Consider the following 14,686-nt stretch of genomic DNA (forward strand, 5'->3'; position numbering starts at 1 on the left):
CTTTTATTCTCTCCATCATCCGTAAGATAGCATGGTCTTTTATTTTTAAAGAGAGATCCGATTAAATAAGGGAGGTCCCACGTTGAAAAGGGATACTTCTTTTCTTAATGTATTTTAATTTTGTTTTATATATTTTATTATTTGATTTATTTATATTTTAATATAATTTTATAGAAAACAATAAAATGATTCCTTTTCCCAATAATGACCTGCCACATGGAGAGCTGAGATGATGTCGAGTGTCAAGGGTTGATTGGTCGTTGTGTTGATTGGATGATGGCTAGGTGTTGACGACACGATGATGTCTCAAATCAAGATGGAACCAAGTGTCAACTTCTAATTTCTATTCAAATAAACACGTCATGGTGTTGACTATGTATAACACGTCATCATGTTGACCTGCCACATCATTATTTTGACCAAGTTTGACCAAATATTGACCAAACTTTGACTTTGAATAACTTCCACATCTGAACTCCATTTTTTATGAAACGAGTTGCATTGGAAAGCTCTCGCTGAGCTCTTCAAAATGATGCCAAATTTGATGACTTTTGGTAGCTTTGGTTTTTGACCTTTTTTTTATGGCCTTAGGTACTCAATTTGACCCAAACTTTGACTAAGCACCATAAACTCTATTTCATGTGAAATGAGTTGTATTGGAGTCAGTATTCCAAAATCTTTATACTAGTAAAAAAAATCTGGAGCATTGGAGGAACATGAAAATTCATTGAAAATGCTCCCCGGGATCACACCTCCCCACTGAAGGACTTTTGGACTTCCAAAAGTTATATCTATACTGACATGGAGTGAGGACATGACCTCCCCACTTGCCTTGTGTCATCTCTGCATCTTCGTACTTAACTCAAAATCAAGATTAAGACTGAAAAAATATTGTTGATGATAAACATCATGAGATCACTCCCATATGCCTCTACATCAACTGTTGTAGCCACTAACCAATAACCACTGACTAGTATCAAACTAAGCAACAATGCAGATCCAAATGTGAACAAATCAACAACATAGTGGTCTTTCACCACAGGAACATTTTTACTAGAAGGATCTTGATTATCCATGTTTTCATTTTCTATCTCCACAAGTTGTCTTGTTGGCATATCCTGCAACATTTGTTCATCAGTAGCCTTGACCACCTTTGTATCCTACCTTGAAACACCTAAACTGACAGACATGAGAGTCAAATCCTTACTCACATTAATCGCCCTCTTTAGTTGTCCTGTATTCGCAAAAGAATGATCAATCTTAAATTTGTGTGAATGCACAATATACTGCAAGCCATCTTTACACAAATGAAATTGATTCTTCTCTCGATAGAAAATAGCCTTTCGATCAAATAGATAAGGGCTTCTGAACACTATTCCACAGATATCCAATGGAACCACATCGAATTGTACCTCATCCACAAACCTACTTGTGATAGCGAATTGTAAGGTGCACTTTCTTGTTATTTGCAACTTACCATTCTCACAAATCCAACCCAGTGGATAGGGTCTCTTATGCAGTGTGGTTTTCAATCCCAAGTTTTTGACAACACTTTCAGAAATCAGGTTAACTTGAGAACCACTATCTATGAGTGCATCAATTTTCACATTCTTAGCGATAACCCTTATATGAAAAAGTTCATTTCTCTTTGGATCTTCAGGAACACTATCAGAAGAAACACAATCAATGGGAGATTTATCTTTCAAACCCATCGCAGGAATCTTAGATTCATCCTCAGAAACTTAACCAAGATAGATAGCAACATTTGTGGTCTTCTCCTTGCCAAATCTTTTTTGGATCCTTTTCTGAGCCCACGTCGGTCTCAATTCAGGATGTAACTACAAGCAATGTTCTCCATCATGCCCGTTCTGGTCACAATGTCAGCATGTCAAAGTCAACTGAACATCCTTCTTTTTGATAGTAGTTGTCTTCATTCCTTAGATGACTCTGCAACTTTGGATGACTTCTGTACAGAGCTACCATCACCAAACTTGTTATCAACCCTTTCCTCTTGCCTCTAAGTGTGTGGCTTGGACACAAACTTCATCCAAGTTACTAGGACTCAAAACCAAAATGGAATGTCTGAGATATGAGTGCGGACCACCTATGTACTTTAACAAATTATCTTGTGTATACAAAGGGACATCCAATGCAATATCCCTCTTCCTGAATGCATGGGTGTACTCTTGGACATACTACCTGTATGCGGGAAAAGTGGGCTGATAGAATTCAATATGTGAAAATATTTCTAGAAACTAGTCCACACACACACACAGGACTTCTTGGTGCAAGCTATGGAGTAATAATGTATTACTCAGCTTCCCAAGGAGGGTCCCATGGTTCTCTATCTCACAATGTCCCTCAAACCAATGTTTTGCTCTCAGATCACTGAGCAAAATGGTTCAGGGATGGCAAATGCAAGAACGAGGGATGTTTTGATAATTTTTAGTATGAGATGTATTCTAAGCTATGTATGATTTTAAAATGCAATAAACTAAATGATAAGATGACAAGATTAGTATGAATACTATCCTAGCATACTATATTTAGTATATGATTGAACTAAAATGATAAAGAAATTATTCTAAACATGTGGGTATTTTAATTAAATTGGATTTAATTAAATAGAGAAATGAACATAAAATATTCATTTAGGAATATGGTCATTTTTATACGTCTACACTACCTTTTTCCTTGCCTAAAATTTTGCCAGTTCATCATTAACTGTTGCATATGACCCAAGGGGTAGAATTTCTTCCTAAGAGGACCAACAAATTCTAACCAAGTCAAACTAACTTTCCATGTTGTGAGATTTCAGACCGAGTTCTACTCTCCCACCAGGTGAGAGCGATACCTCCCAACTGAAGGGTAGCCAATTGGATTCTAGAGGCATCATCAAGAAGACCTTGAACTCTACAATAAACTTCTACTTGCTAAACCCAATCATCTAACTTCTCAGCATCTAATTCCCCACAATATTTAGGCATTTCAAATTTAACACCCAACTTAATTTTAGGCTTATACACACCCTTAAAAGGATTTCCAGAAGAATGAGAAGAAGAAGGGGAAAAAGGAGGATAAGGAGATGAAGGAGGATCTCCACCACCAGGTGGTCGTTTATCCTTCTTATCTTCATGATCTTCCTGCTTCGATGAACCTTCTTCACATGCCTTTCACTCTTTGTGCTCATTGAACAAGAAATCCACCTTCACACTCAGAGCCATGAAAGCTCTTCGAAATTCCTACTCACTGATCTCCTCAAGTACCTCCATTTCAGACACAGACTTCTTTGGAAATGTCCTTCGTTTCCTGATTTCAGAATTCTAAACTTCAAGCTCATCTTGGCCTTGCAGGAGCTTGGATCTTGTCAGCATTCAAAATCTGCAATACTAGTCAAACTAGCTCTGATACCACTTGATCTGCTTAAGGATCTATGATAGATTGCATAAAAATGCTAACATTACAATGCTTACTAAATTGAAATTAGCATATGCATGTACATAAATGTTTAATTACAAATAAATTGAAGCGATGAAATAGAAAAATTAGAGAGGAAGAGAAAGGAGACACAAACAACAAGATTTGATTACGGAGTTCGCCACAAGGTGACTACATCTCCGGGTCTACCCAACTGGGTGAGACCGATCCAATTATGCTCCAACAATGAGTTTACAAAGAGTTACAATGTCACTCCTATCTGCACAATGCCACTTTTCGAAGTGCAGGAGTGAAATACTGAAATCCACAATAGCTTCCTCTCGCTTCACCACTTGCAAATTACAAAAAAAAACTTAGAAAACACTTAGGCAAAATTTCTTCTCCAATCTCTTGACTAATTTCCCAAATTCACTTAAAAAATTATTCCCACCATCAAATGTCCAACCTACCCCTTTTTATACACATTTATTTACTAATATGAGTTAAAACCATATTATACCCATATCTCCCATTACAAGTAAAAATCAAAATATCTCCCTATTATAATTTCAATTATCTTTTATGGGAGGTTATCCCTTTTTTTAGGGATCAAATAATAAGGGAGATAAAATAAAAAAATATTTAAGAGGCTTATATTTAGAAAACCAATTCCCTTTTATTCTCTCCATCATCTGTAAGATAGCATGATCTTTTAGTTTAAAAGAGAGATCCCATTAAATAAGGGAGGTCCCATGTTGAAAAGGGACACTTCTTTTCTTAATGTATTTTATTTTTGTTTTATATATTTTATTATTTGATTTATTTATTTTTCAATAAATTTTTTATATAAAACAATAAAATGATTCCTTTTCCCAATAATGACCTGCCACATGGAGAGGTGAGATGATGTTGAGTGTCAAGGGCTGATTGGCCGTTGTGTTGATTGGATGATGGTTGGGTGTTGACAACATGATGATGTGTCAAATCAAGATGGAGCCAAGTGTCAACTTCTAATTTTCTATTCAAAGAAACATGTCACGATGTTGACTATGTATACCACGTCATCATGTTGACCTGCCACATCATCATTTTGACCAAGTTTGACCAAATGTTGACCGAACTTTGACTTTGAATAACTTCCACATCTGAACTCCATTTTTGATGAAATGAGTTGCATTGGAACGCTCTCGCCGAGCTCTTAAAAATGATGCCAAATTTGATGACTTTTGGAAACTTTTATTTTTCACCTTTTTTTATGGCCTTAAGTACTCAGTTTGACCCAAACTTTGACTAAGCACCATAAACTCTATTTCATGTGAAATGAGTTGTGTTGGAGTCAGTATTCCAAAATATTTATACTAGAGAAAAAAATCTAGAGCATTGGAGGAACATAAAAATTCATTGAAAATGATCCCTCGGATCATGAGAGGATATCTTCATTGTAGAAAAAAAGAGGACATGTTGCTACACAACAAGATGAGGTATTTGGTGAGGATACACCTCTTTCTAGAAGTTGTGGCATCAATCAGAATTTAGTCCTAGTCTCTCAAACTACTCCCTCATCCGAGGATGTTTTGTTGATTGACTCTGGTGCTAGTAAGTATATGACTAGAAACAAAGAATTGTTTGATACTCTAGCTACTCATCCTACAAGTGACCTCATTTAGATAGCTAATGATAAGGAATATTTTTCCAAAGGCATTGGTACTATCACCATTCCTCTTGGTACAAGAACTTGTTCTCTCTCCAATGTACTCTATGTACTAGGTTTGATATCCAACCTCATTTATTTGTCATCTTTTGAATCATAAGCTTAAGGTTGAGTTGAAGTCAAATATGATGTCAAATCTTGTCACGTATCCCAAGATGGAAAGGTTATTTTTTAAGGTTTTAAGAAAGGACATATTTTTTCCCTTGATGTGGTTTCGTCCTTTGAGGCTTCTCTTTGTGCTTCCACAATGGAATCCACTTCTCTCTTGTATTATGCATATGGATATATTTCTACCTATTGTCTCCATCAGCTTAGCTCCCAAGACATGGTAAGAGGTCTTCCTCATTTTCCTTCTTCTTTGCTAGTTTTCTCTAACTATCGTGCAAAAAATCAATATAAAGTCACATTCAAGTCTAGCACCTACCATGCCATAAAACATCTTGTAGTTGTCCGTGATAATCTATGGAAACCATTGTCTATCTCCTTTCAAGTATGTAAATAATTTTTAGTTTTTTTTGGATGACTTCTCTTGCAAGGCTTGGGTGTATTTTCTTTCGAGGAAGAGAAGATTTTTCTTATTTTTAGGATTTATACCATCATGTTGTCCAAGAGTTTGGCAAGTCTCTTATCTTCCTCCATTCCGATTGAGGGGGGAATTCACTTCTAAGAAGTTTGTGGGGTTCCTGAAGTCTCATCGTATAAAATAGCTTCTAACAACTTTGTATACACCTCAACATAATGGTGTTGTAGAATGAAGAAATTGGAATGCTATGGAGAAGACTCCATGCATGCTAACTATAGCCAAGTTGGAGGATCATTTTTGGGTAGAAGTAGTTCACACAACAATGTACCTTCTCAATCAAGCTCCTACAAAGATATTAAAACACAAGATGCCAAAAGAGGTATGGAGTGGTCGTAAACCATCTATATCTCATCTTTGAGTAATTGGTTGTACTACATATATGCATGACCAATCTCACAAGAGGAAGAAACTTAATTTGAACACACTTTAGTGCATCTTTTTGGGTTACAGTTTGACTTCAAAGTATTATCATCTCATGAATCCCAAGACACATGATATTGATGAGAGGAGAGATGTGGTTTGTGATGAGATATCTTTTGACTCTCAGTTACATAACAAAAATTTATCCTCTCCCTATAGGCTTCTCTCACGACTCGATTATGTGATTGAGAATTTCTTTCTGCAAGAAAATGAAGGTAGGTTGCACAAATAATTGTTTGTTGATCTTAGTGCTTTGGAGAGTCATTCTTTAAAATCACAACGCCATCCACATCTGAAATGGGCTCAAACTACCTTCAGGGATTCCCACCTAAGCACACTCCTAGACCTCTCCACAAGAGTAAGGACATGCAATTGGGCAAGATATGAGGTGAATCTAGCCTTGATGGGTTTAGTTGAGAGTAGTACTAAACCTACAATAGCTTGTGAGGCTCTCAGTTGACCCCATTGGAAGAGCACTATGGACGTTGAATATAAATCTCTAATGAATAATCACACATGGAATCTTGTCGATCTCCCTCCAAGAATGAAACCCATAGGCTGCAAATGGGTCTATCAAAACATACACAACATGTTCTATTGTATAAGGGATATGCTCAATAGGCTAGCATTGATTATGGAGAGATCCTTGCCCCCACTACAAACCTGAAAAACCATTTGAGTTGTGTGTGCTTTAGCTAGATGGAATGGATGGAGGCTTCATCAGATGGATGCCAAGAGTGCTTTCTTGAATGGTGATCTTGAAAAGGAAGTATACATGGTCCAACCTAAAGGATTCATAAGTGAACATAATCCTCATAATGTATGCCTTCTAATAAAGTCATTCTATGTTCTTAAACAGGCCCCTTAGGCTAGGTACACTAAAATAGATGGTCGTGGAACCTTTTGTAGCATGATTTTAATTGTAGCCCCTCAAATTCTAATTTGTATATAAAAAAGGTTGGAATAAATATTGTCATACTTGTATTGTATGCCGATCATCTTGTGCTCACAAGAAGCTGAAATTATCTCATTGATATTGTCAAGCATGATGTCAAGCAATCCTTTCACATGAAAGATTTGAGGCTACTTCATTATTGTCTTGGCTTGGAGATATGGCAGAAGGACATCATATCTTTATCTCCTGTTTGAAATTTACCAAAACACTCCTAGACCTTTTTGGTATGTCTGATTGTAAGCCTTTGCCCACACCTATGGAGAAAGGTTTGCAACCTTCTTGTTTCCAAGATCCCCCTCAAGTTGATTCAACTCCCTATAGGTAGCTTATTGGGAGTCTCATCTACTTGATGTATAGAAGACCGGATTTAGGCTTTTTTTTTAGTTATCTATCCAAGTTCATTTAGGAGTTGATGAAATATCATTGGATTGTAGCCAAGAATTTTTTGTGGTATGTCCGAGGTACTCTTGAGTATGGTCTGGAATATAAGAAGAATGATCAGTTTTGGGTCTCTAGATGACCACAAATCAACATCAAGATATATTTTTCATCTTGGATCTCATCATATTTCATGGATTAGTAAGAAGCAAATTGTTGTTTCTCTCCCATTCACCAAGCTTGAATATTGTGTAGCATGAGAAGTTGTGTGTGAGGTCATTTGGTTACATTGCATTCTAGATGATATGGGTATTGTTGAGGATCAACCACCAATTCTTTTTTGTGACAACTAGGGACTGTTGTTCAAAACTTGTCAAGAACCTATTTTTTCATAAGTGCACCAAGCAGATAGAAGTTGAATGTCACTACATTTGAGAGCAGGTATTGCAAAACCACATTAAAATATAGTATTGTCTCTCTAATTCTCATATTGTTGATATTCTCACCAAGTCTCTTGGTAAGGTCAAATTTGAGTTGTTTTTGGGATGTATTTGTAGAAATAATGTGTTAACGGGGGGATTGTTAGCGTAATATCATCATTTTTTTTCTTTTCTTTTCTTTTGTTCACAATGGTACATGTTTGTTATTCCTCCAGTGGTGGTATAACTACTTTATGATTTGTATCTATTTCCTTCAACTAATAACATATCTCATCACATTGCCTTCATTTTTTTCCTTCTACACCTTCAAATTTAACCCATTTAAGTACAAAATTAACAAACTTCGAAAAGTAAAAACTAATCTCTAGCACATTCAAATATGTTACAAATAAATGTATTTAAAGCATTTATTGGAGCCGTTATGTGGCTGCTATGATGTACGGGTTTCTTAATCCAAAAATAAAATTAAAAAAATTGCAAATAAAATAATGCCCTTAAACAATGATATGGGAGTTTGGGATTTGAGTCATATTAGCAGCCATCGATTAATGTTAATGTAATTGGACAGTCTTTTTTGTCGAACTATGGTTTATTCTTAAGCTAGCCATAATGTCAATTTAAGAAGAGTACATTTGATGTGAGTGGATTGGTTTATTGGTGGGCTCTGATAATGAAATCCAAATGGACATAACAAAATCTAAACAATATAAACATAAATACAAAAATATTCTTGTGGAAGTCCATTAATGGGTCTCATGAACCAGCCACTAATAAATTCCCTAAGAATATCAAAATACAAAAGTGGAATTGAGGCAGCAAAAATTAAGACTCATTCTTTCTGCAATAATGCATTCGAAACCCTTTTCTTACTGCATGCAAAGACTAAGGTGAAATGTGTTCTTCGATTAGAAAAAGAAATAGTTTTAAGCTACTCAAAATCATAATTTGTAATATTGTAAAAAGCAAAAAAATATACAGACAAACATCTCCAAGAAAGATATGTTATACCTTGGAGTTGGGACCATAATAGTGGATTTATCTTTTGTGGGAGATCTTTCACCGAGAACTTCATTTTTGGTATTTTAAATAGAGTGATTCGGTCCTGCATATCATTAAAGATTGTGCTCTAAAATGTTTACCTATTATATAAGAAAACTACGATCACAAATTTTAGAAAATTTGGGATTAAAAAATATTTTAGACTTTTGGTTAAACGAGAATGAACGATATGGTTGCATTGTGAGCATAGGTGACTTTGTAAAGCGCAAATGGATTGCAAGAGGGGAACTTCATCATATTACACTTTGAAACCAAAAAAATGGATTACAATAATAAGGAAAAGATCACCTGGGAGACTTGAAAGCAAACACCCAAATGGTCGAGTTGTTCGATATATAATAAGGAAAGAATATAGCGATTACATTTAATGAAAACAATGATTACAATAAAATGAAAACAAACCTGCATTTAATGAAAATAACAATTACAATAAAATGAAAGAAAACTTACATTGTGACTACTAGAATATCAGATTCTACTATTTCATAAGAAAACTTTGTTCCTTTGGAGCTGAACAAAAAAACTCGTACTCTTTTGCTAATCGTGGTAGGGAGACATTATGAATTCTTTTGAAGCTTGGGAGTTACAAGTGTAGAAAGAGAGACGTTAAAAAAAAGAAGTCATTTTATCTTCACAAGTATACTCATCCCATTGGTAACTTTTATCTTTTCTTGTTTCAAATACCCATTTACTTCCTACTTCGCCCAAAGGAATGCCAACTTTCATATGTTTTAAATTTTGTACTTGGTATATTTTTGTAAATGATAGGAATGTGAACCATTTTTTTTTGTTTTTATAGATTTGGTGACATTCTATTGTTGTCTTTAAGCGTAATTAATTAATAAAAAATCAAAATACATGTATTTTTATTTTCAATTAATTAATAAATATGATCAAACATACATCCTGATATCTACATAGATGTTGCCCTCCTCTTACTCTAAAGAGATGGAAAGAATGAGTAAAAAACACTTGATAGTCAAGATCAACTTGACTAAAATTGTAAGTAAAGATATTAGTTTTCCACAATCCATATTAGTAAATGTGCTCACTTCTGATTTTGATTGTGTATGTTTGTTTGCATTAATGTTTCGGATCACACTCTGTGATCCATCATTAGGATGATAGAAAGCTCAAAGAGTAGAAAAATGGCAATCATCGGGATGATAGAAACCTCAAGGACTAGAAAAATGGCAACATGCCATTAATCTACTCCTTGAAGTTTCTATCATCTTGATGATGATTCACGGAGTGTCATCCGAAACATTGATGCAAACAACTATACACGATCAAAATAAAAAACAAGCACATTTATTAAAATTATAAGGTCAAAAATCAACTCCCACATAAGTCAAGTCATTGCGAGCAAGTATTACTTATAATACTTTCAATTAAAAATGCAATGTCCTCTATTACTTCTATTCTTTGTAAATTTACTTTACTAATATTAGAAAATTTTAAAATGGAGTGACCGCAATGTATCTTTTTATTTGAATTTCACCCTTTTGTGACATTGGCATTTTGATAAATGATCATTCCTTCACTTCTTTAATGATTACAACATAATTTATTTATATTATTACCGTTTTACTATCATTTAATTAAATTTTTCCAGATTTCCAGAATCCATATTATTGATTGTAGCTGATTTTTAGATAAATGATCATTTCTAACTTCTTTAATTATTAAAATAAAATTTATATTATCATTGTTTTTAACTATTAGTTGTTTCTGTCCTTTTCAGCTGTCGGTGGGACAAGGATGTAAGATGGGAGTGTTGGCAATATACAAAGGACTCATCGAAAAGAATGCATATAATGACGTGAAGAAGAGACATCACTCATATGGGTCAGTGAAAATGAGCCCAATACTCAGCTGCCACCAACACATGGGCGACAAGTATTGAGATTCTTCTATTTTAAGAGTTTTTCCTGGAGATTCATAGAAGTATTGAATATGTTAGTGTGACATTGGGAGATTATGAGTCTGAAATCTAATCAAAATGGTAATTTTTCTAGTCAACAAAAGTAGATCGGAAATTTTGTATCGGCAAATGGCATGGTTTATGGAATTCAGACGCGTAAGGTGTAAAGTAAATACGACGGGTGACAAATATGGAGGATAGTTAATCTACCGTCAAAGTCTTAATCAGATGTGCCCTTGATTTGATATTAGAATGCGATTTTCTTTCAGTTCAATGGACAACTTCCCAGCTAAGAATGAGTAATTTTCCAAAGTAAACAAAAGTAGTTTGCACATAGCTGGTCTATTTATTTCTCAGTAAAATCTACCTGTTCGCCACAGATTGATATTTCTTCCATTGTTCGACATCTGTAACTAGGTGAAAGAAATCATAGCCGAAAGAAAATGGATCGTTTTGCATTCAACTTTTTGAAACGTTTCATGTTAGCTCTCGCTATAGTTATTCCCCAGCAGAGTTGTGATATATTTGTCCATGGTGGAGACACCCTCTCTTTGGGGGCTTCTCTGAAGGGAAAGCAGACCATCATCTCAAAGAAAGGCACTTTCGAACTAGGATTTTTTACTCTCAACGGAACCAACAACTGGTATGTTGGGATCTGGTATGCCCAAATCCCTGACAAGACCATCGTTTGGGTGGCTAACAGGGAGACTCCTGTCAGAGACATGCCTGGCGTTTTTACGCTCTCTTCAACTGGTTATCTCACTCTCTCTGACTTGCAAGGAAAAGCCATTTGGTCGAGTAATAATACTCAGCAAACAAAGGCATCGAGGGCTTCCATACTCGACGTTGGCAATTTTGTTCTTTACGGCGCCCAAAAGACTTCTGAGATTGTGTGGGAGAGTTTTGCAAATCCCACAGATACATTTTTGCCTACCATGAAGTTGTGGAAGGGCTTGAAAATAATCTCCTGGAAGAGTTCGGTGGATCCAACGCCTGGGCCCTTCTTTGAACAAATGAATCCATCCCCTGGTAAGACTGACGTCTTACTGCAGTATAAAAATGGTGTTTCATATTATAGTACGGGAGAATGGGCCGGTAGCTACTTCGCCACTTTGCCAGGGTCTCCATCTTATTCCATTTTGAAGGAGGAACTCGTAGTGTTCTCTCCCACAAGAATGTATTACACATATAAGCTTGCACCCGAGGCTGGTACAATGATGGTGAGAGTCAACTCGAAAGGCGAGATATCAGTGTACTATTGGGTTAATAATAATAGCTGGAATGTGATTTGGTTTCAACCCCAATTAAGATGTGGCGTGTATGGTATATGCGGGCCTTATGGAGTGTGTTTCACCCAAGAAAACATTCAGTCGTGCAGATGCGTAGAAGGCTTCCACCCAAAAGACGCTGCTGCCTGGAATTCTCATGAGTGGTGGTCAAGCGGTTGTGTTCGGCGTACTCCATTAAACTGCTCCTCCATTAATGGCAGTGGCCGTGGCACCACCGATGGTTTCCTCCAAGCCATTGATAAGTCCTTGTCTGATGAAGAGCCTTTTCAAATTATGTCAAACTCTACTCTACAAGGATGCAAAACTGCTTGTCTCAACAATTGCTCCTGCACGGCTTTTTCTTTCGCTGATTCAAATTCTCCCGTTTGTAAAATGTGGTTTGGCGATCTGTTAAGCATGCGGGATAAGGCAATTTCTTCTGATGGCCAGTCCTTGTTCACTCGATTGGCTGCTTCTGATGCGTCACAGTTGTCAGCCAGCTCAGGGAAAAGCAGCAGCAGAGTAGTTGCAGTTTCCATTTCAATTCCTTTGGGTGTTGCCGTTTTGGGTATTCTGTTTATTGGTGCATGCTTTATTCAGCGCAGGCGACGAAGATTGCTTGAGAAAGTCGCGAAGGAGGACACACCAACATTGCTCAGAACATTCACCTACAAAGAACTCAAAGTTGCAACCAAGAATTTCTCCCATAAGTTGGGAAAGGGAGCATTTGGCTCTGTCTTCAAAGGAACTCTGCCAGACAATAAACTTGTAGCCGTGAAGAAGTTGGAGACTTCACCAAAAGCAGAAAAGCAGTTCCGTGCTGAAATAAGCACTATTGGAAACATACATCATGTGAATTTGGTGAAGCTCTGTGGATTCTGTGCAGAGGGATCTAAAAGAATGCTTGTTTATGAGTACATACAAAATGGGTCTCTCGACTCTTTCTTGTCCACCAAGTCTAATGAACCAGACAAGGTGTTGGACTGGAATACCAGATTTGGAATAGCTTTGGGCACTGCAAGAGGGTTACTTTATCTCCACGAAGAATGCAGAGATCGCATCATCCATTGCGATATCAAGCCAGAAAATATCCTTCTAGATGCGGATTTCTCTCCAAAAGTGGCTGATTTTGGGCTGGCAAAGCTTGTTGGCCGAGATTTCAGCAGAGTGCTGACGACAACAAGAGGAACAAGAGGGTATTTGGCTCCCGAGTGGCTCTCGGGCTTGCCAATAACAGTGAAGGTGGATGTATACAGCTTAGGCATGACCCTATTCGAAATAATCTCAGGCCGACGAAATAGTAACTTGAGCCTGCAAGAATCTCAGCGCTTCTTTCCGGCTTGGGCAGCAGCTCAAATTCAGAAGGGAAACACAATCGGTATTGTGGATGAAAGGGTTGCAGACAAGGCGGATGTTGAAGAGGTGAGAAGAGCAGCTGTGGTAAGCTTTTTGTACATTCAAAAGGATGAGATTGAGAGGCCAAGCATGGCTCAAGTTGTTCGGATATTGGAAGGAAAATCAGAAGGTGACATGGAACAATATCAGAGATCGTTGCAAGCGCTCGTCCAATAATTTTGGAGTTTATCGAATTGTTAATGTGTTGAAGAAACCAACTATTTGGAAACAAGTATAATAATCAGAGATGCATTACATATGTTTCCGGTTATAGTTGTTTCATATAGGGTTATAGGGTAAAGTTGTTGATGATTGTTGTTAGATTAATCAGTTGCATTTGAACACAATCATTGTTGAGAACTGATGCATGAGCCTTACCGTCATGTAATATTTTGATGATTACAATGTTGCAGTTTTAATTTTAGGCTGCTATAGTTTAGAATTTAGTTTACATTTATTTTTACAACTACGAGCTATTTGAATAATGCATGAGATGTAATCGATCTAAATATATCTAAGAGGCTGCAACCTCTGAAAAAAAAAATGTCAATTGTAATGCCTCATATATGACTTGCAAGATGTAATCTCTTTTTGAATTTCAATAAAGATTTTATGTTTGTGTGTTTGTGTTAAATCTTTCTATGTTGTAAAAATATTATCTATGTTTTTTAAAATCATCTATTAATGGTCCAGGTGTTTCTACTTATCCTCTATTTTTAAAATTCACAAATGTTATCAGAGTGGAGCAGAAGATGTAGGGATTGTTAAAGTTTTGAATAAAATCAAAAAAGTTTTTCTATCGCCAAAGTATTAGAAATTGTGAGAGGTGAAGGTTCGTGGAAGGGCAGTTTGTTGAAGCCATCATAAGGATGTTGATGTAGATGACTGAAGTGGAGAAGATTGAAGGCATTCAAATTTCTTCCATGTCTATAAAAAATTGCCAAAGAAAATTTGGGACTGTAGTCGACGTATTTGCAGTAGCCATTAGAGAGGAAAGAAATTGCCGCAGCCAAAAGATGGTTTATAGAATATTAAGTCGTTCAAAGATTTTATTTCTCGTAAGTTTGGAAAAGAGAGCATTGCCTTGAAGTTTATTATCCTCCAGGTGAGGAAACAAAGTTTACAATTTTTATTTT

The 14,686-nt window shown here is 36.3% G+C and overlaps 1 protein-coding gene across 1 annotated transcript; it reads left to right on the forward strand.

The window, feature by feature from the left end:
- Positions 1 to 10,933: 10,933 nt before the first annotated feature.
- Positions 10,934 to 14,122, forward strand: LOC131032365 (G-type lectin S-receptor-like serine/threonine-protein kinase At2g19130). The gene has a single exon (XM_057963312.2). The coding sequence runs from the start codon at positions 11,331 to 11,333 to the stop codon at positions 13,725 to 13,727; it is 2,397 nt and encodes a 798-aa protein (XP_057819295.2). The 5' UTR covers positions 10,934 to 11,330; the 3' UTR covers positions 13,728 to 14,122.
- The last annotated feature ends 564 nt before the right edge of the window (positions 14,123 to 14,686 follow it).

The sequence above is a fragment of the Cryptomeria japonica genome, chromosome 8 (assembly GCF_030272615.1).
Source record: "Cryptomeria japonica chromosome 8, Sugi_1.0, whole genome shotgun sequence".
Classification (NCBI taxonomy): Eukaryota; Viridiplantae; Streptophyta; class Pinopsida; order Cupressales; family Cupressaceae; genus Cryptomeria; species Cryptomeria japonica.

What these genes read in the sequence shown, in the direction of transcription:
- LOC131032365 (XM_057963312.2), top strand. Translation starts at nt 11,331, where the DNA reads ATGGATCGTTTTGCATTCAACTTTTTGAAACGTTTCATGTTAGCTCTC.